This window comes from Elephantulus edwardii, unplaced genomic scaffold (assembly GCF_000299155.1).
Source record: "Elephantulus edwardii isolate Elephantulus edwardi_28Jun2011 unplaced genomic scaffold, EleEdw1.0 scaffold00302, whole genome shotgun sequence".
Classification (NCBI taxonomy): Eukaryota; Metazoa; Chordata; class Mammalia; order Macroscelidea; family Macroscelididae; genus Elephantulus; species Elephantulus edwardii.
Window position 1 is genome coordinate 2,014,466 of NW_006400052.1, and position 27,553 is coordinate 2,042,018.

General features: G+C 56.8%; 1 protein-coding gene across 1 annotated transcript in view; it reads right to left on the bottom strand.

Annotated features, from left to right (window-relative positions):
• Positions 1–25,050, bottom strand: part of LOC102855600 — a 29,825-nt gene extending 4,775 nt beyond the window's left edge. Inside the window, exons 1-9 of the mRNA XM_006900958.1 lie at positions 24,822–25,050; positions 18,987–19,152; positions 18,361–18,445; positions 14,731–14,835; positions 14,304–14,593; positions 12,328–12,336; positions 9,669–9,909; positions 1,930–2,066; positions 1,652–1,840 (exon numbers count right to left, since the gene is read on the bottom strand). Coding sequence (XP_006901020.1) covers positions 1,652–1,840; positions 1,930–2,066; positions 9,669–9,909; positions 12,328–12,336; positions 14,304–14,593; positions 14,731–14,835; positions 18,361–18,445; positions 18,987–19,152; positions 24,822–25,050 — 1,451 coding nt within the window. The remainder of the gene's footprint in view (positions 1–1,651; positions 1,841–1,929; positions 2,067–9,668; positions 9,910–12,327; positions 12,337–14,303; positions 14,594–14,730; positions 14,836–18,360; positions 18,446–18,986; positions 19,153–24,821) is intronic.
• Positions 25,051–27,553: the final 2,503 nt, after the last annotated feature.

The window sequence follows — 27,553 nt, forward strand, 5'->3', positions numbered from 1 at the left end:
ATCCGGTGGCCAACCAGTTACTCTGAGGGGCTGAGAGAAAACAGCTCACACCACCCCCCTCGCCCCTCGCCCCACCCAGCAGCACCTTCCATGCTTAATTCCACAGTACACCCCTCTCCTGGAAAATCCGGGTCTGCCCTCGAACCCCTCCCCTCAGATCCTGCAGCCTCCTCCTTCACACAGACCCCTCGGAGGCCCCCTCCTCTGGATATGCCTCCCTCCTCGGACAGCCCCTCCCTCTCTGACTCCTCCTCTTTGCACCCCCTCTCTCCTTAGATCACCCATGTCCCCTAAAATCCTCATACCCTTTTCTCACAGACACTTTCCCCTCCCCTTCAGCAGCCCCACCATCAAGATGCCCCCTCAGACCTCCCAGCCTCAGACATCTACCCCCCTGAGACACCCACCACAAACACTCCACCCCTCAGACACCCTGCCTTAGACTCAAACTCAGACGCTACCTCCTGCTCAGAGAGCACCCTTTTACATGCCTCAATCCTCGCTACCCCACCCCTTCAGACCCCTCCTCTCAGAGCAGCACTTCCTCAGACTCCCCGCCCTCAAACGCCACCCTCACAGACATTCTTAAACAAGGGATTCCTCCCAGTCCCACTCAGGTCCCAAAAGCCTCGCAAACACTTCATCTCTCCTTCCATCTCATCTCTTCTTTTGGACACTAGATAAGACTTTTTAGATACCTCCAACTACCCCTCAGATTTATCCAGTCTCCCACAGATACCCCAGCACCCCATAACAGCCACAGGCACTTCGAGCCCCTCACCCCTGCCCTCACAGGGTTGGGTCACACAACAGTCTCTCCCACTTGCTCCCTCCGGCACTCAGGACCCTGCTGGTGGCCAGCACCCCTCCTAGCCCTCCCAGGTGCCACCAGACCTGAGGCACACCCCTGGATCTCTCGGTCCTCTCACGCCATCCTCCATCCTCGCCATCCTCAGGCCTCCTCTCCCCGCCTCTCCCTCTCCAGCACCCAGGTCTCAGTCTCTGTCCCCCCCCACTCCTCCCACCTCCTCGCTTCCATTTCTCTGTCTCCGACACCCCACCTGTGCTCCTGCCCCCCTCTCCCCTCATGTGGTCTCTCCCCTCCACCCCAGGCTCTTCCTAGTTCTCCAGCCTGCTCCTTCCTCTCTCCTCGGGCCTCTCTTGCCCCGTCACCTGCACCTTTCCCCATCTCTCCAACTCCTCTCTGCCTCCAGTGCCCCCCTCGCCTGGCACCCCAGACTTGGGTCTTTCTCCAGCTCCCCGTCCTTTCTTTCATTTCTCTCCCTCCCTCCATCTCTGCACCTCGCTCCCCTCTCCCCACCTCGCTCACCATCGCCCCCTCTCCCCCATCCTCCGCTCTCCCACCTCCCTTCGCTCTCTGCCTCCCCGGGTCCCCCCTCCTACCTCCCCCCACCCCGCCCCCACCCCCCATTGGCCCCTCTCATTTCCGTGTTGGTTTTGATTTCTCTTCCCGACGCTTTCAACTCCCCGCCGCCTCCTCCGGACACGTTATAACGAGGAGCCGTGGGATCGACGCTCCGGGCCCTGCTCCCACGCTCCCCCCGTCTCCCGCGCGCGGCGCTCCCTCCTCGCGGGCTCCGCCACCGCGGCCCGGGTCTGTCCCCTCCCCTGCTCAGGCCCCGGCCCCTACGACGCCCGGAGACCCAGGATCTCGCCCTCGGTGCTGCGCCCACCCCCCACCCGCCTGTCGAGCCGAGCCGCGGCCACCGCGTCTCTGCGCCCCGTCCCCACGTCTCCGAGGCCGCGCGTCTCTGGGTTCCCGCGTCTCTGGGTCCCCACGTCTCTGCCCCTCCGTGCCTCTGTTTCCTCGTCTCCACACCTGCTGGTCCCCAGCGCCCCGTCCCGAGGTCTCCCTGTGTCGGTCTCTACATCTCTGAGTCTCTGTCTTCACGTCTGTTTCCGTCCCACTGTCCGTCTCCCGGGGCCCCTTTGATCTCGTCCTGCCCCTGGCTCCCCCCTGGCCCCCATTGATCGCTGATCGACCGATGGAGGAAGCGGGCGCCTGCGGGGCCCAGGGCTGGAGGGCTGGACAGGGCCCCGTAGGACTGCCGGACAGATGGACACGCGCCTGAGCCCCAGCGGCTGTGGAGGGGGAGCTGCAGCGCCCCGCCCCTCCCTGCCGGCCGGCGCGCTGCGGATGGGGACTCCGGGCAAGCTTTAATTTTTAATTTTATTTTGCTTCCTCCACCCCCCCTGCCCCCCATCTCCACTGCCCGCAGCCATGGCACCGAACCGAGTGTGTGTGTGTGTGTGTGTGTGTGTGTGTGTGTGTGTGTGTGCTCGCGCCAGCAGCCGTGTGGGCAGGGGCTGGGCAGGCGGGGAGAGCCCCCTCCTCGCCTCGCCTTCTGAGCAGGCCTCACCGCAGCCCAGGAACAGGCAACACCACGGTCACACACAACACACACCCACCGAAGGGGCCCACGTGCCGCCATGGCACATACAACAAGCACAACACACACAACACACACCTAAGGGGCCCACGTGCCGCCATGACACACACAGCACACACCTAAGGGGCCCACGTGCCTCCATGGCACGTACAACACACACAACACACACCTAAGGGGCCCACGTGCCGCCATGACACACACAGCACACATCACCGATACACATGTGCTAGCAGACACACACCCACTAGCCGCTACACACATCTTCCTGCGCGCGCACACCCACACACCCACACAACTAAACACACCCCCCAAACACATTCACATCAGCACAGACACAGACATCTACCCAGAAACAGCCACTAGATGAAATTGTGCACAGACACACACCCAAATGCCACCACACACCCTACTACACACACCCCCCCACACACACACGGACATCAGCATCATCACAGACAGAAACATACCAAACAAAACTGTGCACAGACACAGATTCAATCCCACACAGGAATACACACACAATCACAATGCGCGCACACACACACACACACACACACACACACACACACACTGTCACAAACACCTACCCAGAAACAGACACCAGGTGAAACTGTGTGCACACAATTGTATATCTACACAATCACAGTGCACACAGACGCACACCAGTGTTGACAACCACACACCCACACTCACAATCAAATACAGAAACACAGACCTACAAGCACACAATGACACACAGAAGCTGAGACACACCCAGGCACCCCCAACACAGCCACACTCACACTCACACGGGACCCCATAATGTGCAGAGTCCCACACACCAGTCCAGCCCTGAGACACTCGGGTGCACGTGGACTCAGCCACACGTGGCCTCGGAGGCTCACGGTGGTGCCAACAGTGCCGACCAAGCCAGCCAGCGAGGACGCGGGGCTTCATGCCCACTGTCACTCACACACACAACCACAACCACATGCCGAGGCAGGAAGGTCAGCCAACCGGGTCCACCCACACAGAGCCCATTCAGCACCCCGCAACCCAGGGCAGATGAGGCAGCTGGAGGGGACCCTCAACGGCACCCCCACCCCAGGTTCCCCAGTCATCTGGCTGTCTCCTTCTGGTGTGTGTGTGTGTGTGTGTGTGTGTGTGTGGTGCTCAGACCTCCCTCAGCCTCCTCTCTTGGTCTCTCTGTCTCTCTCAGAGCCTCCACCCCACCCATGTCTGCCCCTCACTGAGCCTCTCCCACTCTAGCTCTCTGGTCCTCTGTCTCCGGGCATCTCTGTCTCTTCATGTCTCTTCCATCTCTTTACATCTCCATATTTGTCTCCCTCCATCTCTGGGCATTTCTGTCTTCATGTCTGACCCTGTGTGTCTCTGTCTCTCCTCCATTTCTGTCTCTCTCTGTTTCTGTCTCTGGCCATGACTCCCTTCTCCCTAGGCCTCCATCTCCTCACCCCCCATCAGGTGGCTGGGGTTTAACCAGTTGTTTTGATTTCTCTAAGCTGTGCAGGCCGCCTCAGGAGCCGCCTCGGGCCACACAACCCCCCCAGCCCCTTCATCCCTCACCCGGCCCCCCACCCCCACCTCCCCTAACACAATCTGCACAAGTGGAATGAAAATTGATTTTTTTTTTAAATTTCATATCTTCTCCGGGGCTCTGTCTAAAGAGGAGAGAGACGCTGCCCGAGACCCTTCTCCTGTGCCGCCCCCACAGACACACACACACACACACACACACACACACACACGCCTCACACTAGGGACACACACACACATATAGCCTGACACTCCATTTGCAGCCTCCATGTCCACATGCCCAGGCGCCATCTGGGACACACCCGTGGAGGACATGACTGTGTCCACCGTGGACAACAGCTGCCAACACACACTTACTCTCTCTCTCTCTCTCTCCTCTTGACACTCACCAGTGGGCACAGCCCACATTTCACACCCCCAGCCTGTAGGCATGCTGCCAGCCTCTGCTCATCTGACTCTTCACAGATGAGTCCCCTGCTCCGTCCCGCCTTGTCACACGCTATCTGCCCACATGCCCACACACCCCTGTGAATACAGATTATGGCCATGTCCATGGGGACACAACTCAGGCCCCAAGACCCATCCACCATGGCTCTAAGGACGTCCTGGATGTCCTGGGCAGAGGGGGGTCAGGAAAGAGAAGAGGGCTTTCCTGCTTAAACATGGATACCCCCACTCCTATCCCTGCCCACCCTGGGTGAGGCGTCTCTGGTGCCTGGGATGTGTGCACATGGGCACACACACACACACACACACACACACACACCCTTACTACTCTCAATGCCCACAGTCACTACATGATGGGCACACAAAACACACATGCACAATCCCAGAGAATACAGCCAGAAGGACGCACAGTGGCATCAGACACCAACACGCTCACAACCCCAGCCCTTCACAGGCAGAAGGACAGCCATTCAAGGAGGCAGCCATTCACACAAGGTATATACTCACACACCACCCAACAGTCATACATACCTGTGCAACCCCACACACACCAACACACAACTTAGTTCATGTAATTGTTATGAACCAGCATCCCTTACCTAGACTGTTACATTCAGGTCCCATGCAAACACACATGTATGCACACTGGCACCCACAGAGATCCACGGTCCCTGTTGCAGAACTAGATCCCAGAGCCAATCCAACATGTGCTGGGGAAGTGTGTGAATTCTTTTTTTTAAAGTTTTTATTTTTATTATTTTTTGTGTGTGTACCATCAAATTGCATCTGACTGGTACAGGAGGAGCAGAGCATCTGATGGATTCAGAGCGTTCACCTCTGGGATTGCAGTGCAGCTTCTTGCCACTAGGCCACCAGAGCTCACCCTCGTGTGTGTGTTCTTGTGTGTGTCTGCTGTCTGGGTCACACACACGCATGAGCACATGCTTCACCCCAGCACACACACAACACACCACCCAGATGGGGACCTGGACTCAGACAGAACCCAGGGACTCAGAGACACACAGCCGCACCTCAACACAAACACACGGCCACCCACTCTCCACCGCCTGTGACACACAGCAGGGAGGCAGAGCCACATCCTCACACCACACTCCTACCACACAGGCTCCAGGGCTCCTGTGGGGCGCACACTGCCTCCCACCTCCACCTCCTAGATGAAGCTTTCATATGACGCCATAGTGATGTACATCACCGACACTGTAACACACACACACCATCACTACACACACATACACACGTGCAGCCCAGAATCATTCTGTGTGAAACACAGACACACCTTATGGGGCCACACTCCATGAAACACTGTCACATCACAACTCCAGAGTCCTACAGCCCAGTGTCACACACAGGACATACGGACATGGCCCTAAATATGAGATGTGTGGTTTTACTTGGCCTCATCATCTTCCAGCCCAGGAGAGTATGCACATGCACACAGTATGTTATGTATACAGCCATCTAAGTCACCTGCATGCACTCTGAACATACACACACATACAATGCCACAGCTAGACACATACACAGCACCACAAACCACACACATATGTCACAACCAATCATGTATGTCTCCATGTCATCACAGTACACACACCCACAGTCACTATAATGAACACATCATCACAGCACACATGCACACACACTCACAGAGTCACTAAAATGCACATACCTTTACAGTACACAGACACAGAGTAACTATGCATGCCACTGCTATAATACACATGCACTGTGACTAGAGTAGATGCGTACACACACACACCCTCTGCAGAAGCTGCAGACAGAGACAGAGGGGCAGACTAACAGACAGAGGGAGCACTGGTTTCCTGGACTGTAAAAGGGGGTCTGTGACACCAGATTTGAGTGGTTGGGGTGTAAGGGGAGCAGACCAGGGACGGAGAGGCCCAGCGGAGGACAGAGATGATGCCCCCACCCTCACCCTCTCTCAGTCTCTCCTGGATGGGTGTCTCTTCTGGAGATGTGTGTCTCTCTGGGTCTCTGTCTTGCCCTCCAAGTCCCTGTCTAAGTCCCTGGGGCTGTGGCCCGCCTGCGGAATGGTGTCAGCTGGGGGGTGGTGAGGGAGCGTCCCCAGGGAGGTGGGAGCTGCAGTGCCACGCACCCCGCCTACCAAACAGCACTGGGGGAGGGGAGGAGCAGGGCGGGAGACAACCTGCGGACGTGGGCCCTCAGCCCTGCCCCTCTCCACGGAAACCAGAGAGACAGAGAGGGGGATCACAGAGATACCCAGGGAAGGAGAGACATATGGAGAAGAAGAGACAGAGAGAGGCACAGAGAGAAAAGAGTGAGACAGAGAGGGGGCAGAGTGGGACAGCTACCAGAGAGAAGACAGATTAGCATGCAGAGATAGATGGAGATGAGCAGAGACAAGACAGAGAGACACGCAGAGACAGAGGTGGCGAGAGAGGCAGAGACAGAGATGGCGAGACAGAGATGGAGAGACAGAGATGGAGATAGAGATGGAGACAGAGAGAGAGACAGAGATGGAGAGACAGAGATGGAGAGACAGAGATGGCGAGACAGAGATGGCGAGACAGAGCTGGAGAGACAGAGATGGAGAGATAGAGATGGAGAGACAGAGATGGAGACAGAGAGAGAGACAGAGATGGAGAGACAGAGATGGCGAGACAGAGCTGGAGAGACAGAGATGGAGAGACAGAGATGGAGAGACAGAGATGGAGAGACAGAGATGGAGAGATAGAGATGGAGAGACAGAGATGGAGAGACAGAGATGGAGACAGAGAGAGAGACAGAGATGGAGAGACACAGATGGAGAGACACAGATGGAGACAGAGAGAGAGAGACAGAGATGGAGAGACACAGATGGAGACAGAGAGAGAGAGACAGAGATGGAGAGACACAGATGGAGAGACAGAGATGGAGACAGAGAGAGAGAGACAGAGATGAAGAGACAGAGATGGAGAGACAAGATGGAGACAGAGAGAGAGACAGAGATGGAGAGACAGAGATGGAGAGACAGAGATGGAGAGATAGCGATGGAGACAGAGATGGAGAGATAGAGATGGAGAGACAGAGATGGAGAGATAGAGATGGAGACAGAGATGGAGAGACAGAGATGGCGAGACAGAGATGGAGACAGAGAGAGAGAGACAGAAATGGAGAGATAGCGATGGAGAGATAGCGATGGAGAGACAGAGATGGAGACAGAGAGAGAGAGACAGAAATGGAGAGATAGCAATGGAGAGACAGAGATGGAGAGACAGAGATGGAGAGAGAGGTGGAGAGACAGATGGAGAAAGCTGCAGAGAGACACGTAGAGATGGAGTGACAGAGACTAAGAGAGACAGAGAGACACAAAGACAGAGATGGAGACAGAGATGGAAAGAGATGGTGAGACAGAGATGGAGAGACAGAGAGACAGATGGAGAAAGCTGCGGAGAGACACATAGAGGTGGAGAGACAGAGACTAAGAGAGACAAAGAGAGACACAAAGACAGAGATGGAGACAGAGAGACAGAGACAGAGGTGGAGAGGTATGCAGAGACAAAGAAGGAAAGAGAAAGGAGAGAGACAGAGACAGATATGGAGGGAAGAAGAGGGACAGAGATAGTGAGAGATGCAGAGATAGAGCCAGAGATGGAGAGAGACCCACAGGGACAGAGGAGCAGAAACACGCAGAGCTAAAGACACAGCGAGTGAAATGAGTGAGCATCTCCTAGAAACAAAGAGAGACCTGGAGCAAGCAGCCCAGGGACCCAGAGAGGCAGTGGCCCACAAGAGAGGGAGAGATGCGAGTTAGGGACCTGGGAAGGCAAGTGATGGGCAGAGGCAGTAAATTAGAGACACTGAGGTCATGGGAGAGAGGGTTGGAGGAGAGCAGGGTGGTGCTGCAAAGGAGACCCCGGGTCAGGGAGGAAGGAGAGGAGGGGGCAGAGAGGCGGAAAATTGAGGGATTAAGGTAGAAGCAAGAGGGGACTGACGGAGGAAGAACCGAGAAGGGAAGCTGCCAGGTCTGGGCCGAGTGGGCAGCTCCAGGGTGTTGATTCGCCCTCCCTGGGATAGCCGCCTCTACTCTTCTTCAATCCCAGGGGGTCACTGTCCTCTGGGGGACTGACTGGCCTCCGAAGGCTCATCTGGACTCCAAAGCCCACCTCAGCCCTCCTCTAACTCTTGCTGATTTCACCCCCACCTCAACTAAACACCTCCATCCCCAACCCTGTTCCCAACTCCTGCCACGTCCTGAACCCCACCATCTTCCCAACTGCACATCCTTCCTGGATCCAGCCCCATCAGCAAGCTCAGCCTGGTTCCTGCATAGTTCAATCCCCAGCTCCACTTCCCTCCTGATTCCACCCCCAAGTTCAACGTCACTCCATCCATATCTCAGCCCCAGCCCCAGCCTGGAGCCCCCTAGGCCCCAACCTCAAGCGCAAGCCCACACTCCTCCCATCTTCACTCCAAATCCTGCCCTTCTACCCAACTGGCAGGGTGGAGAAGGGTGCTGAGATGGATGAGGGAAAGGATGAACAGAGGCCGAAGGACAGCCAGTTACTTGACCTCAGGAAGTGGTGACTCAGACAACTCCTCTAGACCATAAAGTTCAAGGTCAGGGGCCCCTGAGGCCTGCTCTTGGCATTCCCTGCCAAGTATATGCTTAGAAAATATTATTTAAGGGGGATTCTAATTGAACTGAAGGACAGCAAGACAGGTGGCAAGTCCACAGGACAGAGAGCCAGAGATCTAGGGACAGAGAAATGGGAGAGGGACAGCGAAGTGGAGACAAGTGGCCAGAGAAATCGGGGCAGGGCCAGAGGGGTGGGAGATAAGCATGTGCAGAAAAGTGGAGGGACAGGTGAAGGGGGGACACAGGAAGAGAGACAAACCAGGAACAAGACAAGGAAATAACAGGGACAAAATTGGGGGGGGGGGCGTGCGGTGGCTGAGATCAGAGGAAATGAGGAGCAGAGGTGGAGTTTGGAGGTGCTGAGAAATGGGGTCAAGAGGGTAAAAAGAGGGGCAGAAGGTCAGGAGACTGAGAGAGATACACACAGGTACAAGAACAGGAGAGGGCAGGCTGGGGCAAAGCCTGGGCCCAGGGCTGCTGAGATCTAGCGCCCGGCCTGGCGTGGATCCCATAAGGGTCGGTGAAGGGCCAGGGTCCGGCCAGGCTGAGGGAGGCTCGGGGCTCCAGGGGCATCAGGCACGGTGCTAATTCAGCGTCATCGATCAGACGGGATGAGAGCAATAAATTATTGTGACAAGATGCAATCCTGGCCTGCGTACTGCCGCCGAGCTGGATCGATCCCTGTCCCCATCCCCACACCGGGTCCTGTGTCGAGGCCTCGGCCGGAAGGCTTCTGCCCACTTCTCTTCAGTTCCCCCCACCACACACGCGCACACTGACAGCTGGTGGGAAAGCCGCCAGTGGGAACAGGGGAGACCCACACACAGCGGCTCAGTCCCTATCCGCCCAGGTCCTCTCACTGCCCCCAGCACGTTCTCCCCACAGTCTGCGGGAAAGCAACTGTCAGGACACCCATTTCACAGATGGGGAGATGGAGCACCAGAGAGGGAAAGTAACTTAGCTAAAGTCAGCAGAAACAAGAGATGGCTTCTGGGTGTAAGGGGATCTTAAGTGAAGGAGTTTGAGGCCCCTAACAGCTGCACTGTGAAGAAAGAGCAAAGGATAGAGACAGAAAAGGGGAGAAGAGACAAATAGAGGCAGAGATTGTAGGACACAGAGACAGAGAGAGATACAGTGAGATACAGAAAGATGGAGACAGAAAGACAGATGGAGAAAGAGAGAGGAAGAGAACTAAGGAAAAAGAGGTAGAGAGGGAGATAAGAGACAAAGGAGAGAAGGGAGAGAGGTAGGTTAGAGAAATAATTACCAAGAAAGATGAAGATGGGGGGGTGGGGAAGACAGACTCAAAGACAGGCAGAGGAAAGATGGAGGCAAAGATGGAGAAAGAGAAAGGAAAATAAGAGCGGCTGGGGCGAAATACGAGCACGTAGAGAAGGGTAGTTCAGGGGTATCTGAGAGCTGGCTGTTTTGGGAGCGACAGGTTCCAGGTGGCATGGACGCAGGTGATGGTGAGGACACAGGATGGCAGGTTTGCCCTGAGAGTCAGCGTCAGCATGAGACAAGTGTGTGAGCAGGGATGCTGGGCTATGTCATGGGCTGGGCAGGTAGGCAGGTGGGCTGGGGCGGGAGGAGGCAAGTGTCATCTAGGAGGACGGGACAAGGCCAAAGGCCAGTCAACAGGAAAGTCTCCTGCTTAGTATTGTTGTGAATGCTGGGTTTAAAAATAGCCCAGCTAGGGCCCAGGAGGCAGAATTTAACAAGCATTCCAGGAGTCTCGAACCTGCGTTTCATGGTGAGGCTGGGTGTTGCTCCCAGAGGCCACCGTGGAGGCTGTATCTGAGGAGGAGGGGGCTCACCTGAGGGGCATATGTCGGAGGCAAAGAAACCTGGGTCACTAGGCAGGCAGCTCTGAAATCACCTGAACTTGATCCCACCCTGGTACCTGCCAGTATCTGGAAACTCAAGGTTCCCTCTACCTCTCTGGCCTCAGTTGCCACTCTGTAAAATGGGGATGAATGTATGTGCCCCATAAGGGTCTCTAAATGAAACAGTGGGTGTGGGAGCTCAGGACAGTGCTGTATGCTGTCATCATCACTGTCACCATGACTGTCTTTTCAGTGGAAAGTATTATAGGGTCCAGAAGATGGGGGAACATGCACGGACTATGGGAAACCTTTGGAAACCTCTTTCTAAGCCATACTCGCCTTCTGCCAGCCCGTGGACCACACCATGCCCGAGTGCTCCCAGAGCGCAGTGTATTAGAACAGCACAGAAACATGGAGTCCCGGCTTCCACCTCAGGCTGAACGTTACCCCGAGTCAGAGCCCAGAAATCTGTTTCAACAAATCGTCCAGGTGTTTCTTATTATGTGTGCTGATGTCTAAAACCCTCTGACTTCAGGGGTTACGTGCCAGCAGGCGGCAGGCATATAGATGGCTGGAAACAGGTATTCATGTGAGCTTCACAAATGCTCCAGGTGTTGTGCCCACCAAGAAAGGCATGCCCTGGGCATAAAGGTGGCTGGAGACACATCTATGAAAAGGGACAGGTGTTTCCAGAGGCAGAAGGGCTGGAGACAGGTGTGAAGGCTCCAAAGGTGTGTTCCTACAGGCGTGCCTCTTGTGTGAGGTAGAGATCAGCCTTACTAAGAGGTGGCAGGGAGGTGAACAGATGTCTGCAGAAGGTGTGGAGCCAGGAAAACATGGACATTTGGATGCAGAGGGGAAGGGAGAAGTGTTGAAAGCCAGGTGCATGTCGGTGAGGCAGGTTTATGCAGGAGGAGGTGTTCCCTTTAGGGGACAGATCAGGGAGGCAGGAGTGAGGTAGAGAACCCTCTGGAGAGATGTGAAGCAAAGAGAGATGGAGACAGGGTGTGTGTGTGTGTGGGTCACATGGAGCTCTCTGTACCTGTGTGCTGAGGATGGTAAGTGCAGTATACAGGTGACCTCAGGAGGACAGTAAGGAGCAGACAGACTTGTGGGATGATGGGATTTGGTGTCATCTTTGGGATGTGGAAAGAAAGAGAGAGTCAGAAAACAGTGGCGATTTGTTACCTGAGTGACAGGTATGGGAAAGACAGGTGGAGGCATGTGGGCAAGTGAGGCAAGATACCTGTGGCCAAGGACAGATTTCCCATCCAAATGTGTGTGAAGTGGTGTGTATTGTGAGAGACACAGAGCAAGAAACTGACCCAGGTGAGCAGAAGGTATGGAGGTGGGCAGGTGTTTCTTTGAGAGGACAAGGGCATGCAGGAAGGCATTGTGGTTGGTGAAGGGGGCCCAACATATGATGAGAGATCAGATGGCATTTGGGGTGAGGATGCAGGGGTGACTGATGTGTCTACAGGTAGTGCATTACCTGAAGTGCCTACAGGGGAGACAGGTGTGGGAGAACATGGTGGAAGCAGTTGTCCTTATGCCAAATGCTGGAAGACCAGGGTGTAGGGGAGTCAGGGGGCGGGAGGGATGTGAGAGGCACGTGTGTTTCAGGAGGAACATCTGGACAGAGGAGAGGTGTGCAGTGGGCAAGGAAATTGTCACATTTTAGGAGAAGTGTGGTCAAGAACCCTGAGGAGAGAGCAGGAGTTACCTCAGCGGATGGGGCAGGTAAGAAGAATGCACGTGCAAGGGAATATGGGCAAGGGGGAGGCTTGCGAGTGAGAGTGCAATGAAGGTGGACAGAGAAATGTGAAGATGTGACAGTGCATTTAAAGTTTGAGCGACAGGAGAAACGGTCCAGGTGCAGAAAGAGAACAAGGTGGTATGAGAGAGGACACACTTAGGGATGCAGGTATGCGGGGCAGACTTGATGTATCTGGAGGAACAGGCGAAGGGGGAATGTTACCTGCGAGATCAGGGACATCTCTGTGGGCAGGTGTCAGGGGCCAGGTATGTTACCTGGAGAGGCAGGTGAGAGGAAACAGATGTTACCTGTAGGGGCAGATGAAGAGAGCAGGTATGGAGGGTAGGTGGATGGAAACCTGCCGGGGATGAACATAAGAAGGAATGTTACCTGGAGATCCAGATGTGAAGACGTGACAGGTATGTTGACAGGCAGGTGCGGGTGAAAAGGTGTTACCTGAGGCCACAGGTGTGTGCAGAGCAGTCCCAAAGGGAGCCTTGCCGGCTTGCTCTCTCTCTTCCCTCCTCTCCCCTCCCTGGGGCCGGCCCAGCTCTGAGCCCCCCACCGGGCTCTGGCCGCGTCCCCCTGGCCGCTCGCTCCAGGCCAGGCCTGTCCGCGGGCTCGGAGGCTGCTTGGCGATGCGCAGCGCGTCTGGGCCTCGGCGGGCCGGCCGGGCGGGGGGAGCGGGCGGGGCGAGGGGGGGCCCCGTTTAGCCGTGATAGATCCGCGCGCCGCTTGTCTCTTAATCTCCGGAGCGACCGATCGATTCGCTATTTCCCTTTGTTGCCAGAAAATTCGATCCTGGGCCTGGAATTAGGTCCCCGGCTTAATCTGAGCGGAAACCAGCGAGGGGGAGCCAGAGACAGAGATGTGGGGAGAGACAGAGATGGAGAGACAGTGAGAGACGAGAGAGAGGCAGAGACGGAGGAGACAGAGATGCTGAGAGAGAAAGGGACCCCAGAGGTAGAGAGAGCGGCTTCTAAAGACACAGAGAGGAATGAGAGATGGAGCAGCAGGGAAAGCTGAGAGGCACCAAGAGGAGACCCAGCGGCGGAGGTGGCCCAGGCCGCCCAGCACCGGGACAGACGCGAGCAGAATCGGTCAACGCCTGGCACTAGGCTGCCTGTCCCCAAGGGGACACAGCTGATGAAGGTCAGGGCCAGACCTCTGCTCTCCGCCTGCCCCTCTGTGCGTAGACCCCACACTTGGCCCCAAAGCCCTTTTCTCAGCTCCCAGGACCCCTGTTCCGCATTCCCAGACCCCAAAGATCCCGATCCAAATGTGCAGACCCTTTAACTCCAGCTCCGAATGCCCCCCTCCCACCCAAATCCCACCCCCAGGCCGCAGTGCCACCTCCTCAGTTCTGACCCTTAACCCCAGTAGCCATACTACATGTTCGAACCATCCAGCCAGTCTTGGGCTCTGAGCCCTCAGACCACAATATCCAAATCCACACCCCCTAGGCCAGCCCCCACTCTCAGTTAGACCCCTTGCCCCACCGCCCGGGTCCCTCACACCTCAAACCCCGACCCTCTGCAGAGCCTTCGACCCCCTCCCAACTCCCACCTCTCCAGAGTTGGGCTCCCGCCGCGCCCCCCCCCCCACCGCCCGCGGTGACCCCGTCTGCCTCGAGCTCTCCAGCCCTTTGCCAACAGCCTCCCAGGGCCCCCAGACGCCACCCCCTCCCCGCTTGGCCCGCGGTGCTCACTCACTTTCCGGGCGGGGCGTCTCTGCTCCGGGTTGGGAAGAAGTGTTCAAAGTTCGGGTCCCGCAGGCATGGCCCCCCCGCGGCGGCCTGGGGAGGGGGCACTGGCGTCGGGCGGGTGGTGCCCAGAGCCCCGGGGTTGGGGGGATGCAGGGACCAGCGAGAAGACGCGCGCAGCGAGCGGCGAGTCCGCGACCCAGAGGGACGCAGGGACAGAGACAGCGCAAGACGGAGAGAGACACCCCGAAAGAGCGGGGCGCAGAGAGAGACGGAGGCGCGGGCGGAGGGGGCCAGAGGCTGGCGCGCAGGAGCGGGATGCGGGGCGACCGGCCCGGGCGGGGGCGCGGGTCTGGGGCGGCCCTGCCTCCTCCTCCTCCTCCTCTTCCTCCTCCTCCTCCTCCTCCCCGCGCCTCCCCGCGCGCCTCCGCCCTCACGCCCCGGCCCGGCTCCGCGCGCAGATATATGGACGCGGCGGCGGCGGCGGGCGGCGCGGGGGAGGGGGCGGGCGGCGCGATCGATGGAATATAATTTTCCTCAAACTCGGAAAATAAAGTTCAGAGCTGATCAAATTTGAAAACAGATGTCGAATCGCGACTCTAAATAAGGTTCGATCCTGGGACTGAAGAAGTAGGGGTGGGGGGCAGGACTGGGTGGAGAGGTGGGGAGCCCCCCTCCGTCCCCCCTACACTCCCTTCCCTCCTCACCTCCCCGCCCAAGAGGAGGCGAGACAAAGAGACAAACCGACGGACAGACGGATGGACAGGTGCGAGGTGGAGGTAGAGGTTACATAGTGGTGAAGGACCCTGGTTATACACACCAGACCTGGCGGGGACAGGGGCACGAAACACAGACACACAGCCAGGACAGACATGGGGACACACAGCCTGCCCACATCGAGTCAGTAACACGGAGCAGGTAAGCAGGGTCAAACAGGACACACACACACACACACACACACACACACACACACGCAACACGCACACGAGAGTCCTGTAATACACAGAGTGGAAGTACACAGACCAGTGAACACATACATAGTCTATGCACAGACTCACAGAGGCCTGTGCCCAGACGAGACACCCAGCCCTCCCACACAGGCCCACTGTGACTCACAGACATCCCTGAGCCACAGGCCATGGACTCGCAGGTCCACACGCTGACATAAAGCTACCCTCCACTCCCTGGTACACTACATGCGCACAAAACCCTTAGATCACACACCACACACATACACCCAGGCATGTGGACAGGACAGAGCCCAGGGTGGACAGACTGACAGCGTCTTTCCCATGCCCAGGTAGACACAGCTGCACATGTGGACTCCTGCAGGGGGGCAGGGGTTGGGAGAGCCAGTTCTGCTTCTTGAAATACCGAGTAAAGATCAGCCAATCTGGGGGTGCTGGGAGCTTCAGGCCCTCTCCCAGGCCCCTGGCCAGGCTGACCCTGCCTCTTACCTCTACTCTTTCCTGCCTTGCCCCTTGCCCTTCACCCTTCTGTCTCTCCTCTTCCTTTCCGTCTCCCCACTCCACTCCCTCCCCTACTTTCCTCTCCTCTTCCCAGGGCCAGCTCCACCTCCTACCCCAGGGCCACCTTCTGGGGAAAAGGCAGCTTCTGGAGGTCAGTGCCTGTGGTCTTCTGCCTGAGAAGGGGAAGGTATGCTTCAGGGCAAGAGGACAACCCCCAGGGGGACACGCTGTGCCTGAGCAGCTCTGTGGGACCCCACCAACCCCAACCCCGCAGACCCCCAGGGGCGGAGAACTTCAGCCCTGAGAACAGCCCTCAACTCCATCCTTACCACTCATCACTGAGTAAGTCACTGAACTGCCTCCTGGCCTCAGTTTACACCTCTGCAAAATGGGACAGTAATTACCTCCTAGGGTTGTTGGTAGGTTCGATAGCAAGATGCAGAAAGATATCCAGCTCCTGCTAAGCACCAAATAAGCTTGCTTGCATGAGCATGACTGCTTAGCTATGACAACAATATTATTCTTCACTCCTCTGTTCCTCTCACTCTTTCTCCTTCTCTCATTCAACTGCATGGAACATTCTGTCAAGAATCCAACAGGAAGTCCCATACACTAGGTGGCTGGACCATGTTACCAGGTGGTATTTAAGATCCCACAGCAGAGTCCAAGTCCTCTGAAAGCCCTGAACTGTCCACAGTAGGGACATTGGCTAGACAGTCTTTAAGATTCACGCCACCTCTGTGACATCTAGTGGACCACAGAGGACGCTATGCCAGTGGTGGCGTGGGACTCTTTTGCCTGCATGCAGCACCCTTTGGGAGTGAGATGACACCTTCTGGGTGACTGTGATTCATTTGCTGGTCCCCTGCACACATCAAGAGAGCAAAACTCCCATTAAGGCATCCAGAACACCAACTAGCATCTACTTATGGGCATTTAAGGTCCAAGGGGACTCCTGTGAAGAAAGAACATCTCCTGAGGAAAAAGACTTCAATTGATTGTGTAGAACCCCCTTCAGGAAGACAGAACACCCTCGGGGAAAGATGCAGTTTATTGCACCACAGACAATGCTCTTCCAGAAAACAGGGCCTCTTTGAAATGTTAGTGACGTCCACAGAAGACAGCAGAGAACATCCATCCAGAGTGCTCCAAGCTCTTTATCGCTAACCCTCTGCCTCTGGAGAGAGGAATGGGTCACCAGGGAGGTGGGGACACCCACTAGATTGCATATCACACCTTTGAGAGCTTCCAATGCAGGCAAAGGGTATAAGGAACACCCCTCGCCCCAAGGAAAGTGGCCACTGGACTGTCTATGCACCCATGCGAGTATGAACAGCACCCATCTGACCGTTCAGAACAATGACGACCCCTTCTTGGTCTCGATGGCAGTGGGCTGTGTGCATTTGGGCAATTCAGTCACCCTCTCTGAGCCTCAGGTTTTCAGGAGGATGAATGAAAAGGCAGAAAAGGTGTGTGCCGTGTCAGATGACACACACAGTAGGTGTTCAATGTTCAATGTGAGCGGCGGCTGTCAGGGCCTCCAGAGGAAGGGGTCACGCCCACCAGGCGCCGCAGACTGTCTCGTTAGCATGGTTGCCGGCACCTGCTCAACAGAGGGAAGCGGCTCACAGGAGGGGGATCATTAGGCTGTAGTTAACAGCCCCCCCGGGAGGCTGCATAGCATAAGACTGTAGTTAACACCCCACTGAGAGAGATCACCCTCAGGGTGTTTAATGCCCCCAAGAAGAGGGGATGAGGGAATACACCTCCCTCCTCCCTCGCCCCAGCTAAAACCCAACAGACTGTATTTATTGTCTAGGAAAGAGGACACCTCTGGGGTCGGTAACATCCATCAGAGGCTTTTTAAAGCCCCAAGGAATATGAGGAGTCCCTCCAGGAGGTCCAGATCCCACAGGGCATCTGCAGTATGCCCTTGAGATTGCTTTCAACGCCCTTGGAAGGACCTGCCCTCTGGGTAGAAAGTGAAAAGAGGGTGGGTGTAAACAGATCCTGTCACCCCAAGAATGCGTCTTCTTCCCCCTACTCCCCAGAGCTCCCCAAAATCCTGGCTGCCCTCCCCACGATCCCCTCCAGCCGCCATCTCAAAGCTCTTTTAGAGCTGGGGTGAGATGTGTGGTGCCCTACGTGCAAGAATTACAATAGTCACACAATTCAAACCTAAGCAGCTTTTATTGTGTGGCTAGCACTGGCTTAAGCACTGCACAAGGACGAACTCATTGAATTCTCACGGAAATCTGAGGTAGGCTCTGTCGTTAGCAGCGTGCCCATTTTATGGATGAGAAAACTGAGGTGCAGAGGTGAAGTGTCCATTTTATGGATGAGAAAACTGAGGTACAGAGGTGAAATCACTCTTGGCTGTTTCAGTGTTGGAAGCACAGGAAGATGGACCTGTGTTCTTAACCACTGGACTGTACTAGTCAGCTGGGGACCCTCCCAGACCCTCCCTCACTAGATTGGGAACTTGCTGTGGACAAGGGCTGTGTCCCCAGTTCTGACCACACCCCACTCCCTGCAGAGCCCTCCTGTTTGACAGTCTGACCATCTGGTGCAGGGGGCACAGGAGCCCCTGCTGCATACCCAAAACTCAAAGGTCCCTGAGGGTGGAGTCTGTAGCTGATTCCTCAGTGAGTATCCCCGGAGAGCAGAGCTTGCCACAGGGAGTCTGCAGGGGAGGGGAGAGACCAAGCGTTCAGCGGGAAGAGTTTCTTGGGGGTAGCTCAAATGAGCGGAGGCGATGGAAAGCGAGGAGGAGCTGGATTGGCCCTGGATGTTGGGGACGAGCTGAAGGGATGCAAAGGCAGTCAAGTTTGGGGGGGGCTGGGGCTGAAGACAGTATATCTCACACCCCACACACCCCCCAGAAGTTAGACAAAGGGCTGAGAGCGCCCCCTTTTGGGGCAGGATGAAGGGGGAGGGAGTTCTGCTGTAGGGAGGACAGACAGACAGACAGCTCCACAGGCAGATGCAAATTAGGGAAGGGGGGTTGGGCAGGTAGCCCCCAGGATATGCATGTGGCGGAGGGGGGAATCTGACAGATGGACAAAGTTAGGGGGCAGTTTCCAGGGACCAGAGGAGCAGAGAGCTTTTGGGAAGACCTCTGGACAGATGGGGGGACGGGTGTCCCCCCACCCCGGAAAGGACAGACGGAGAGATTTAGGTTTGGGGTTGGGATGGGAGCACAGAGAGCAGAGGTAAGGAGGCACATGGCAGGGAGGACGGCCAGCGGGCGCTTCTGGAGCTGGTGGACAGATGGACGCTGACGGACATGCAGTTGCAGCCTGCGAGGCCGGGGCCAGGCCGGGGGCGCGGTGGCGGCCCGCGCGGGGAGGCGGAGGCTGAGCGAGCGGGCGGTGTTTGTGGAGCTGTCGGCTGCGGTGGAATTATGAAAAATAGCAGGCATCGGAGCCGGCCTTCAGCTTCGATTAGGGGAGATGGGACATGACAGGTGCGATCAATACGCAGCCGTTCTATAAAGTGTCAAGTAATGAATCAATTTCGACTAAATTTTCCATTTTTCAGAGGCCGTTCTCCGAGAGAAGAATATCCTCTTTTGTAAAGATATTATTATCGATTTCGGCGGCAATTTGACATCAGGGGTAGTTAATTCCACTCAGAATAAAATTGAAAACACTTGAGAGAGAAAAGAGAGAGGCGAAGAGTGAGACAGAGAGGGAAAGAGGGGGAGGGAGGGAGGGGCAGGGCGGGAGCGAGTGGTGGATGGACAGAGAGACAGAGAGGGCGGACGGAAGGAGATGGGGAGACAGAGAGGTGCAGAGATACGGGGAGAGAGGCACACAGGGAAAAACTTGGGCTGGAAGGGCTAGAATTAGAGAGAGGCAGAGACGGAGAGAAACATTCAGAGAGACACAGAGGTAGAAACTCCACGACGAGGGAACAAGATAGGAGACAGAAAGCTGAGCCCACCAAGAGGTGAACTTCGTGTGTCTCGTCCCCACAGAGGGGCAAAGAAATGGGCACAAAGGCGCAGAAACTGAGAGAGACGCAGAAAGTCAGAGAGAAATTTGGAGAAACTTGGGCAGAGAGAGAGAGACAAGAGGGGATGGTGAGGATGGGGGGGCAGCAGAGGGCACTGAGGTGGGGGGGAGGGCACCCAGGGTGAGGGCAGAGTCTGAGGGTGTCAGCGAGAGTGCAGGGAGGGGAATCAGGGGAGACCCACTTGCGCTTCCTATGCTATCCCCTAAAGGTCACTCACTCTGAGAGTGTGTGTGTGTGTGTGTGTGTGTGTGTGTGTGTGTGTTCCACACTGCAAAGCCCAAGATTGGACCAGTCACAATGTGTGGTGTATCTGGGAGCAACCAACCAGGCTGGCCAAGTCCTCGAACCTGGGGCTCCCGGGCATGACTGGATGTCTGTGAAGTGTGTCCTCCAGTGAGCTGTGCAGCATTTCCTGGACCTACCTCTGTCTGTGGGGCTGAGCTCTGGTGTCCCTGTGTGTCCCCGTGTGCTGTGACAAATCACTTGTATCTCCTGGAATCCATCTGTGTGCCCCGTCATGCGTCCACACAGGCTGGGGGTCCCTGGCCTTATGGGCTTGTGGGTCTCAGCAGCTGGCTGGTAGCAGCGACAACAGTGCTGCCTAGAGCCTGTCAGAGCCTGAAGTCTCCATTCAGCCCCAGCAGGTCACCGGCTGCCCAGGATGGTGGGGGGAGGGGGCTGGAGGACAGGACCCCTGGGTGGAGAGGGAAGGTGGGAGGGGTAGGAGGTCCCGCCTCTGGGTTATGTGCAGGAGGGAGCTAGAGCCTTGACTCTTGGAAGGTCTGAGGAAAAGAGGGGGCTGGGAGCTTGGGTTTGAGTCTGGGGGTTTGAGCCTTGACTCCCAGGTCTGAGGGAGGAGCAGGCTGGAGGCCTGGACTCCTGGGTCTGAGGGAGGAGGGAGGAACCAGCACTCCTGGATCAGACAGGTCTAGGGGCCTGGATTTTCCATGAACCTGGTGGTCTGCAGAGAGGCCGAGAGGTCAGCTTGGAAGCTCAGTCATCCTCTCTGTCCACCTCCCCTCAGAAAAGCCTGGACCTGCTGCCCCCTAGCGGACATGGAGGATTGGGCCAACCTAGGGACTGGGAACTGACCAGCCAAGGAATCCAGGTGGAGAAAACCAGAATGCCAGAGCAGAACCAGGGGGACAGCAAAGGAAATGGGGCAGAGACACAGCAGAGAGAAAAGGATGGAGGGAGGTGGGCAGGGACTGGTGGACACAGGCCTGGCCGAGGCACACAGGGAGCAGGACGATGGACAGGCTGGGAAGCAGTGAGGCTGCAGAGACAGGGACAGAGAGGGGCAGAAGGATGGGCATGAGAGGAACCTGCACACAGACAGTGGGGGTGGGGGCCTGTTGTGGGCTGAGAGGTGTAGGCTGCGAGCCACTGGGAACAGATAGTTCCAGAGAGGTAGGCAGAAGGGGAGTTAGTGAATAGAGGTGGGGTCAGAGCTGGAGAAGGGAGAGAAAAAAATGCAAGGGGCAGATGGGTGGACGCAGAGATATAGGGGAAGCAGGTGGACACAGAGAGACAACAGGAAGAGATGAACAGATGCTCCTGGAAGAAATAGGCTAGCTCAGGTGGAAAGACAGGGAAGGTGGACACAAACTGGGAGTGAGAGACAGACCGACCGACCCCTGGAGGTAGGGGGCAGAGGGTGATGAGGAGCTGGGGTGCGAAAAGCCAGTGAACCCTCAGAGGTATGTGAGAGGGAGAGGTATGTGAGGGGAGGCTTGGCCTGATCCCAGGAGACTGGGGCCTGGCGGGCAGGATGTGGATGGAGAGGCGTCTAGTCCTGGGGGGGGGGGGCGCGTCCCAGAGGCGCAGCGCTGGGAAAGAAGCTGGGGACCAGGCTCCCCCCAATCCCCGAGCTGGGGTCTCTGCCTGCCACCCCCTCTCAGCCCCCCCACCCGGCGGGCTGCCCGGCGGAGGCGACAGATTGAGCGATGAGACGCATTACGCACTTAATCCGCCTGATTGAATGTTTTGCTTTCGCCCAAATTGAAACATTAAACAACACGGGACGAGAAGAGGCGGCCGCAAATCACTCATGAAAGATTCATCTTCTCCCCGGCAGTCGCCACCGCCCGCCTCCGCGGCCGCCCGCCCCAGCCTAGAAACCGCGGGGTGTGGGTGGGGGCTGGGGCAGCGCCCCGACCCCCTCGGATGCACCCCAGCGTTCATGGTCTTGGGAAGTTCTTCCCGCTGTCTGCCCTGGATCCCACAGGTGGTCTCAAAGATAGGGACCCAGATCCCTAGGCCAGACCTGGAACCATGACCTTGGCCTTGTCTCCGCCCTTCTTTGGATGTGGACCGGGTTTTTTTTTTTTTGGTTTGTTTTTTTTTTCTTTTTTTCTTTCTAGGGATTCCACTCTCCAGTTCCTTTCCTGGACCCAGTGTTTGGGATGAGGTTGGGCTGGAGGAGGATAAGGGTGGGATTTCCCTCGCTGGCCAGGCCTCCCTTCCTTGGCCTCTGGAGGGAATGGAATGTGGGGAGAGGGGGAGGGGGCAGCAGCAGGGTCTGGCCTAAGTGGAAAGAGGGAGAAAGGGAGTGCGTCCCTGGTTTGTGCCACTCCCGGGCAGGTGCAGTCATGCCTGTGTGACTTTCTGTCCCTCTTGCCCTCGGTCTGGGTCCTGGAACTCGGGTGCCACTGGGCCTAGCTCCCTGTATGTGTCTCTACTCCGTGTCCTGTGTGGCCCTATGTGACTGTAACTCTGTGGACATCTGTCTGACTGTCTGGGCCCGAGAGTAACTTCCCTTGGCTGCAGTGTTCTTGTGTATATCTTGGTGACTTTTGGTGTGTAACTTCCTTGGTGTGTCTCTGTCGGTCTCTGTGTGTATGTGTCTGTGTGTGTGTGTCTCTGTCGGTCTCTGTGTGTATGTGTCTGTGTGTGTGTGTCTCTGTCGGTCTCTGGGTATGTCTGTCCGTCTGCCTGCCTGGGTTTGGTGTCCACATGTCACTCGTTCTGTGTGTCTGCCTTCAGCTCTGTGTTAAACTGGTGTTGTTTGGTGCCTCAGTGTTTCTCAGTCTCTGGGTGTCTCTTGGTCTTGGTCTCAGCCCAGAAGGCACTGGGGAGAAGGGGTCAGGACAGGGAGAAGCTGGAGAGAGAGGAGGCGAGAGACAGAGAGAAAGAGACAGGACAGCGGTGACGCTTGAGAGCAGGGAACAAGCGAGAGGGAGCTGGGGGGGGGGCCGTCATGGGCACCACGGCCGGAGCGGGTGATCAATATTCGATTTAGGTTTTAATTCCGGGGCTTTCGGAGCCTGTCAGCCCTGATGTATGAGCTCACACCGGGGCCGCCCAGCCAGCCACCCCACTGATGCCCATGGCCTGGTGGCCTATGATGGCCCCAGCTCCCTTGCCCTACTGGCCTGTGGGGGAGAGGGGGGGCCAAGGAGGTGGAGAGGAGGAGGAAGAGGCGGGTCAGGGGCTCAGGGAGGAGTTCACCTGAGTTGGAGAAGGAGTTCAAGTTTGGTCACTGACTTGCAGCCTTTTATCCTGCATGACCTGATGGCCTGTGTGTGGTAATGCTGTATGGAGAACAGAGAGACACCCAGGGCCCGTTGCTGGGGGACCCCAAGCACCCTCAAACAGCCTCAGGGACAGACACCTTGGTAGAGCTCCCCAGCCTGCTGCTAGCCACAGCATCCCTGCATACCACACACACACACACACACACACACACACACATCCACAAACACACACCCTGAGATAAATTCTGACGTGCAAAGTTATACACATTCCTGGGCTCACAAGAACGAATCCACACTTGGACCCTGACCACACACCTTTCCACACTGATCTGTTCACACAGAGAGCTGCACCCACCAGTGTCCACACACAGGCACACCAGATACACACCCATGGGCTCCAAGCATGTGTGCACACACAAACCCTGACACCCTAGTCCACAGCACAGCCATGTAACACACTCATGCCAACACTTTAACCCCTGAACACTTACATATGAGGCCATACATGGACCCTGTATTCACACGTTTACACTGTTACACATGTCCAAAACGGCACACGTGTCCTATGATATACACATGGGCACACGTGTGACCCCTGGCACACAGAATCCACACACAACCTCAATGCACATGGAGGTATGTACAGAAAGGCTCCATATTAATGGGAGCAAAGTGAGGAACCAGAGATGGCAAGAGACCCGGAGAGATGCACAGTGACATTGTGTCAGAAGAAGAGACACAGAATTAAAGAGGGAAAAACCCTCAGAAAGTGGAGTCCGGGTGGGGAGAGACACGCAGGAGACAGGGGACAGGGCAGGGACGCTAGAGTGAGGGGGTGGGGAACTTGGTCTTCTTTTCAGATGCCCCCCCAAGCCCATCTCTCTCTCTCCCTCTTAGGAAGATGGATCCACCGCCCTGCCTGATGACAATGCTGTCTGCGCAAACTTTAATTAACACTTTGAGTTAATTAGTTCGAGATCATTTAGGAGTAAAATGTTTTTATTAGGGAGGCTGCGAGCCTGTTGATGGATGGGGCGCGATTCGCTCTTCCGCCCGCGGGGACAGCCGGTAAACAGAAATCAATCAGAGGGCTCCCAACCCAGCCCCCCAATGCCGGGCTCCCAGCCTCAAGCCCAGGACCTCCAGCTCCTCCTTCCCCAGCCCCAGGAGTCCAGGCCTCAGCTCCCTCCTCCCTCAGACCCAGGAGTCCAGGCCCCCAGCCCCCTCCTCCCTCAGACCGGGAGTCCAGGGGGGTCCCCAACCCCTTCTTCCCTCAGTCCCTGGAGATGAGGGAATGAGGGGATTCCCAATCCCGTCTCTTCGAGGACCTAAGTTTAAGCCTCTCAGGCCCTGGACTCCAGAGCCCTCCTCTCTCAGAGCCAGGACCCCTCCCCCAGCTCCCCTTCCTCTCCCCAGGACCCAGGAATGGGGCACCATCCTCCTCCTCGTTCTTTGAAGTTCGCAACCAGAATCCACTTCTCCGGAAGACCCAGGTTTCAGGACCCCAGTTCCATCTTCTCTCAAACTTGGCCAAAGGCTCCCTCCCTGTCCTGGGTTAGTGCTCACTGTTGGGGTGCTCCCTAGACGGTGGACCAGACCCTCCCCTCAAATCCGCCCGGGGCTCGGGGACTGTCTTGGGGTGGTCTCTGCCTCGTGGGGTCCCCGGGAGCCGCGCGCCCCTCCCTCCGCTGACGGCTTCATCAGGTGTCCGCGCGGGGCGCGGGGAGGCCCGGGCGGGGGCGGCCGGGGGTTCCGGGGCCGATAAATCTTCATCAGGCTGCGGCGGGGGGGCCATTAGGCGCTAATGGGAAGATGGAGGGGCCTGTCGGCCACGCGGGCCGGGCCTCATTTGTCCTGCTTCCCGCTCCATTGGCCGCCGCCCCCGCCCTGCCCCTCCCCCGCCACCGCCCCATTTCCGCTCCCAACCTTGGGGGAGACGGGGCTGAGGGGCCCCAGTGGGACCCAACCGGGAGGGAGTCAGGATGCGAGGACCAAGTTGTGGAAAGGGGGTGTCTGGGACTTGGAGGGGGAGGGCGCCCAGGTTGCGGAGTTTAGAACGTGGGCGCAGCGTCTAGAACGCAGGCGGCGGAGGCTGAGCAGGGAGAGGGGTGAAAGAGTGGGGGGGGTCAATGGAAGTCCCCGGAGGGGGAGGCGGGGGTGCTGGAATGCGAGGTGGGGACTAGGATGCCTAGGAGGTGGCTGGGATGCAGGGGAGGGGACTGGGGTGCGGGAGGGGTGCGCACTGGGACCCCCGGAGGCACGGGGTTGGAATTAGGGGGCCCCTCGGACGGGGTTCCGGGAGGCGCGCGGGCAGAGTCCCCCGAGGCCCAGGCGCGGCCCCCGCCGCCGCCGCCGCCCCTCGCTCTCGGGCTCGCGCCCCCCTCGCGTCCACTCTGATTTCTCGGCCCATTTTTCTTCCTCTCCTGTCACTCCGGCGCTGGCCCTCCCGCCGCCGGCCGCCCCGCTGCGCTCCGCTTCCCGCGGGAACCCCCCGCCGCAGCCTGCCTGGGGGGCCAGAGCCGGGCTTCGCGCCGAAGCGCACCCTCCCACCCGCCAGGACCCCCTCGGGCCCCACCACAACTCCGCACTCCAGGCGAGCGACCCCCTGAGTCAGCCATCCCAGAAGGGACCGTCTTCTGGCAGAGCCCCTGTAGGGGCGGGGTATTGGGGTAGCAGAGGTAGAGCCAGGCTCCCTAGATCTGAAGGTCAGGATCTCGGATTTCCCCAAGGAGGCTCCTAGATACCCATAAATTAGTCACGTGAGCCCCACTCACCTTAGGACCTCCTAGCTGACCCCCTGGTGGGATCAGACCAAGATCTCTTCTCTAGGCTCTGTCACTCCAGGCCACATGGATGGCTCGCCAGCCCAGAAACACCGAGAAGGACTGAGCCCATGCGTCTGAGCCCATGCCTGGACTTTTCAAAAAGGGAGATTCTGGTCTCCACCCCTACTTGCTCCTGAGAAGGCACCCAGCCCGAAATTACCCATCACTTACTGCAGTCTTGTCACCCATAGTGACACTGTTGCGGTTCCCAAGACTCCTTTCTCCTTCTAAACCATCAGTGGATTTGAACCTCCGGACACACAGCCTATGGGTTAGCAGCGAAACCCCCTAGGGATTACACCACCAGAGCTGCCCTAAGATACTCCTGTTGTTTCGTTCCCTCGATTCAGACTCATAACTGACCCTCCAGCGGGTTTCCAGGGGCAGTCAATCACGCGGGAGAAGACTGTCCATCTTTCTTGAGCGGGATAATTGATGGACTTGAACTGTGTACCTTTGGGTGGGCAGCGTACTTCCTTACCACCAGACCACAAGGGAACAAGGGAAATGGGCCTTTGGTTCAGTTGCCTCCAAATAAGGATCAATAAGTCACCTCCAAACTAGGCATTGATTCCTGCAGACCCAGCCACCCAAAAATTAGGCCACAGGACCCCAAAGTTAGTACACCTAAGTTATGCTTTCTCCTTCCTCACTGAAGGCTAAAGATGTACCACCCACAATCTGCTCAGAGTCCTAGCTGTGGGCTGTCCTGGTGTCCTAGGGCTGCTGGAATAAAGTACCTACTGTGTGTTACCCCCACGACAATCACAAATGAGGAAATGGGACTGGATCTGAACCACCCCAAAACTAAGTGTTTATAACTGTTTTCATCAAGTCAGACAACTGAACCCTTAAACTCAATTAGTCTTAAATTGGCATGTAGAACCCACCTAGCTTAAATCTCCCCCAAGCTGGACATCTGAACCCTAAAACTCAGTTTCTACTAAATATAGGTGAAGAACTTCCTCCCTGCCAAATCTCCCTGAAACTAGTCAGTTAAGTCTCTATCTCTCCTGCCCACCTTCACATCAAGACACAGTTTCTGGCAAAGCATAGATATTTAGACAACCATCTTCATATCCCTCCAAGGCCTTGAGACTTAGCCCTAAATGATATGTATCAGAATCTCTTAATGAGTACCCCAAAGTACCTAGTCACCTTCAACTGCCCCCCCCATGCTTGAGAATGACAAAATTCCTGAGGGAGACAGTTGATCACCCACCCAAATGGTCACCACAGACTTGTGGGCTGTCCTGGTGTCCTAGGGCTGCTGAAATAAAGTACCACCAGTGGCTTAAAACAAGAGAAATATACTTTTTCACTGCCCTAGAGAGAGTTCTGGTGGCCTAGTGGTAAGGAGTTGCACGGCCAACACAAAGGTACAGCTGGTTTGCAGGAGAAAGATGGGCAGTCTTCTCTTGTGCAGTTTCCTGCCTTTGAAAACCCACTGGAGAGTCAGCTTTGGGAGGGTTT